The sequence below is a fragment of the Pinus tabuliformis genome, chromosome 8, assembly GCF_031772625.1.
Source record: "Pinus tabuliformis cultivar Carrire ecotype Pingquan chromosome 8, CPIR1, whole genome shotgun sequence".
Classification (NCBI taxonomy): Eukaryota; Viridiplantae; Streptophyta; class Pinopsida; order Pinales; family Pinaceae; genus Pinus; species Pinus tabuliformis.
In genome coordinates, this window is record NC_142294.1 from 1,285,717,395 (window position 1) to 1,285,721,952 (window position 4,558).

Genomic DNA, 4,558 nt, shown 5'->3' on the forward strand with positions numbered 1-4,558 from the left:
ATAAAATATCATGCACAAACCCTAAACCCTTTTTGTAACATGAAACAATTAATACCTTACTTATCATACAATATCAAACCAAACGTACTTCTACTCTATATATATATATATATATATATATATATATATATATATATATATATATTCAATGAAGAAATATATGTATATCCTGTATATGAATAATATAGATATTTTAATAATTTAAGGGACTATCAATCAACAAGGCTCAAAGCCATTACAAGGATATACTCACTATGGGCTCAACATGCCACATGTGGAAATCCAACTTGAGTGGGAAGAATAACAACATTTCTCCCAATTACCCAAGCTACATCTAATTTTCTCACACACACACATTCTATTAGAAATAGGGCGGCTGACTTTATGGCCAATTGGGGAAGCGGCGGAGGGGATAGGCGGATAGATGGTAGTTAGAGGATCGCTGAGAACGATCCCCGATGGGCAGAGCTAACAGATATCTTAAACCAGGACTTATATGATGCGACGGTGCCAGCGCGGAATCCATAATTCCCTTCTAATTATGGTAAGAAGGGACATCTGTTCCACAGGTCATGATGATGGGGAGAGTAGACAGGTTCGTGTGAACGGAATTTATACCCAACTTGCTTGGAGTCATAACCATACTGTCCCATTGCTCATTTCAAGAAGAGGATGGGATTGGGTTTTGAGGAGGAGAGGACGCTTCGTCAGAATGATGGTGAGTGAATCCACTTATGGTAACACATTTGGATTGCGGATTAATGACCATCTTAAATGGCAATACAGCTATAGGAACCCAAGGTGGCGGTTTGATCATGTTTTAAATCTTGCATGCATGCGAATGAACTGGCGTTCGGGGTCATTTGCGAATTGTCGAGAGGAGAAGAGTAGGCAGAGGATTTTGGTGATAACAGGCATAGAGGATATGGCGGAGGGTCAGGACAGGGATAGAGGCCACCGGTTGCAGAGTATGGAGAATAGACGGGATACGAAGGGTAAGGGCCAGGTTGAGGAGGCCTTCCAGAAGATTATGTTGAATATATCAGATGACTCGGACACGGAGTTTGACATAAGTGATTACCTGGTGGATGATGAACCCTGGCGCAGACAAACAGGTGGGGATAAGCGGGGAAAAGCGCAGAGGAAGAAGGACGAAGCCCGGGACGAAGAGCAGGAGTCTGAGGAAGAGGCGGAAAGATATGTGGGAGGCCGACGGGGACAGAGACGGGGAGGGTGTGTGCAGAAGACGGAAGGTGCCAGCCAGCGGGGCAGAGGGAGTGGTAGCGGGCGAAGAGGCAGAGGGGGTAGGACAGCAAAAGCTGAGTATGAGGAAGAATTGGGCAATGAAGCCAGAGGCAAGAAACGAGGCAAGAGAGATATGCAAAAGAAACTTCAGGAAGCTGAAGAGGCTTATCACCAGCGTACGCATCCTAACATTCGCAGGATCATTGATCATTTGGAAGAGGAAGCATGGCAGGAACAATCAGGGTCAGAACTGGAGGATTGGGAGACATTTCTGCCTAACCCAGGACATACGAGAGGCAGGATGACCTTATATAAACAGTCTCTGCATGTCTATTGGGGCATGAAAAGACTCCTAGCTAAAGCACTTGAACAAGTAGCCATGGAAATGGTAGAAACGGCTCAGGGTATACCTGCAATGAAGAAAGAGATGCAGAATCTTCAAGTCACCTTAATGATGCAAGACAAGAAGATGGATGAGATCCTGAAATGTCTTCAAGCCAGTGGATTGGGTGTCAAGATGGAGAATGAGACCAATCTGGAGGTCCACAACTAGCAGCAGATGGAGCAGCCGGAAAGAGGTTTTTTGTTTGTAGTTTTCTCTAGATATACTAGTTTTATATGTATAAAGTCATACACTGTTTTATTGTAGGAAAGGTAGTTGGATGTGTGTTGTGGGAAACAAGATTGCTGGGTTTATATTTTTGGATAATAGGCTATATAGCATGGGTAGAAAAACTGAAGTTATTCTATTTTTGGATGGGAATTAAGAACCTCAGGTGGTCAAGATACCCGGTTTCCCTTCGAGGCGGGTTGAGACCGGCCAACATGTTTTATGTCTATGATCTTTAATTTCCAGTAATAGAAAAGAAGAATCCTGCCTTTGCTTACAAAAAAAAAAAGATTGTTTATTCTATAGAAGGGGTTACATTTGGCCTTGGTTGGGGCTTTCTACCACCAACGTGGTTCAAGAAGAGGATTGAAGCATGTGGGAATTTCAATCATTGAAATAAATTTTGTAGTATAACTTTAACATGCTTGATATTATTCTAATGGAGGATGGAGGTCTTCATTTATAGATTTTTTGGGAACCAAAACTTATTTAGAATGAAAAAAGACTTCAAATGTGCAATACCTATAGGTATGGTGGAGATCTTCATTTATGGATTTTTTGGGAACCTGAATTTATTTAGAATGAAAAAACATTTCACTATGTGCAATACCTATAGGTATGGTAGACTTAAATGAAGTTGACTTGATTTGCATGGGTGTCAAATTGACCCCAAAAAAAATTCCATGAGCGATAATGTTATTGAAGTTATAAAGTTTGCCACAACCAAGTTGCAATAGTGACCATGCACTTCCAAAAGATTCAAGGTGCCATTGTTTTCTTCATAAAAGGATGAGTTAAGAAGTCTTTACATTGTCAAATTAAAAGTCAATTTGATTTTAATGTATAATTGACATATTTTATTATGTTTTTTAGTTCATAAGATATGTTTGGAAGTATTTCGTGATATTTTTAGTAAAAAACACCAAAATAATACAATCAAATAATAATATTTAGTAAATAATTGAAATATCTCGCCAAAAGAGTCATTACCTTTTTTCCGGGGAAAAAAGCAACTTTTTATTTAGATAATAAAAGTTTAGATCCAATGGTTCTTAAGCCACGCTGGGCTCATTGATACATTCACAGCTCAACCCGCAGGGAGCTATTTGCTGTTTGAAGCCTGAGAGAGTCTTCCTCCCGAGAGGAGGATGAAAATCCATAAAAACGATAAAACTAATGTTATCCGGAGTCTCCATAATGGAAAAAAACTCCATAACAGTCAAAAAAAGTGTCCACCGGCAATGTATATGTTCAAAAAAAAGATAAGAGATGACTGAAAGCTGTGATCGGTCAGCCGAAAAGAAGAAAACTTCTAAGGAGAAATATATACAATATATTAAAACAGTGTATAGAGAAAAACTAAATAAGAGCCGTCAAAAATGGGGCGGATCAAAAACTGAAATTAATGCTGCTGATCATAAGGAGGCTGGTCTGATCTGAAAGACTGCCCCTGGTATATCTCTTCTATCGCCCAGCTGTCCAGATCCTGTTGTAGACCTGCCTTAGATAACTGATCTGCTTCTTCATTCCTTTCCCTGTAGATATGGCATAATGAAAACCTATTAAAGAGAGTCTTCAGATATAAAATCTCTTCAACAATTGTCATTAAAATTTGATTTTGGCAAGCAGCTGAACCATTGATCCAATTTATAACATTAAGAGAGTCCCCAAATAACTGTATAGAGTTGATGTTTTTGTGTTGAAGCCAGCATAATAAGAGACGTAAAGAAGAGAGTTCTGCAAAATTGTTTGTTCCTGAACCCAGCCCAACCGAGGCTTTTAGAATGTGTTCTGAATTGATATGCATGCTCATGCCTGCGCCGGCCCGATTGTTTTGAGAGGCTCCGTCAAAGAAACCACAAGGGATATCCTCCTGAATTATGAAGTTATTTTGTTTTGTTCTGGTTTTTTTTTCTTCAGGGGGAGGCAGAGCAGAATAGATGGCTGTGATATTTGAGGCAATGACAGAGGGCGGTGTAATTTGATCTTGGAACAGACTCTTATTTCTCGCTAGCCACACACCCCAGCAGAAGATAATAGGCAAGTTCCTCATATTCCCTTCCGTATAAGTTTGCCACCACTTCCTCCAGGTATCGCCCAACGGCTCATTTCCCCATTGTGCAATAACCTTGAGAAAACCAGTGACCTCCTCCCAAATCTTCCTCGAGAAAGGACAGGTGGTGAAAAGATGATTTAAAGTTTCCTCATCAGACTTGCACAGAGGACAACGCCCTGGACCAGCTAAAAACCTAGATTGTAGGATTTCCCATGTTGGAGCCTTCCTTTTTAGAATACACCATAGAAATAGCTTAGATTTTGCTGGGCTTTTGAGTTTCCATAATGCTTTGGACCACCATTCCGGTACTCCCCATCCTATCTTTCCCAATAGAAAAGAGTATCCCTCTTTTGGAGAGTATCCCCCCGTTTTGCTGTGAGCCCACATTAACCTGTCAGGTTCCTCCCTTATCCTAACATTGGATCGTTTTAGTTCTTTGATGAAACATGTCCATTCATTCTTCCATCTAACATTTAGCCCTAACTATTCATCATCCTTCCAGGCCTGTCCCCAAATAGTTGTCTGCCCAACTCTTGCCACCTGATTTAATGAGGTGATATCTTTGGACTCAAGATGTCGAAGGAGCCCTAGCGATAAGGCATAAGCTTCATTGCACCCGACCCATGGGTCTCTGCCGATCCTGATTT

The 4,558-nt window shown here is 40.7% G+C and overlaps 1 protein-coding gene across 1 annotated transcript; it reads right to left on the bottom strand.

The window, feature by feature from the left end:
* Positions 1 to 3,257: 3,257 nt before the first annotated feature.
* On the bottom strand, positions 3,258 to 4,298 carry LOC149240128 (uncharacterized). The gene has a single exon (XM_089370061.1). It carries the CDS (start codon positions 4,296 to 4,298, stop codon positions 3,258 to 3,260), a length of 1,041 nt encoding a protein of 346 aa, XP_089226187.1.
* Between the last annotated feature and the right edge of the window lie 260 nt (positions 4,299 to 4,558).

Excerpts from the sequence above, each read along its gene's own strand:
- LOC149240128 (XM_089370061.1), bottom strand. The coding sequence starts at position 4,298 with ATGTGGGCTCACAGCAAAACGGGGGGATACTCTCCAAAAGAGGGATAC.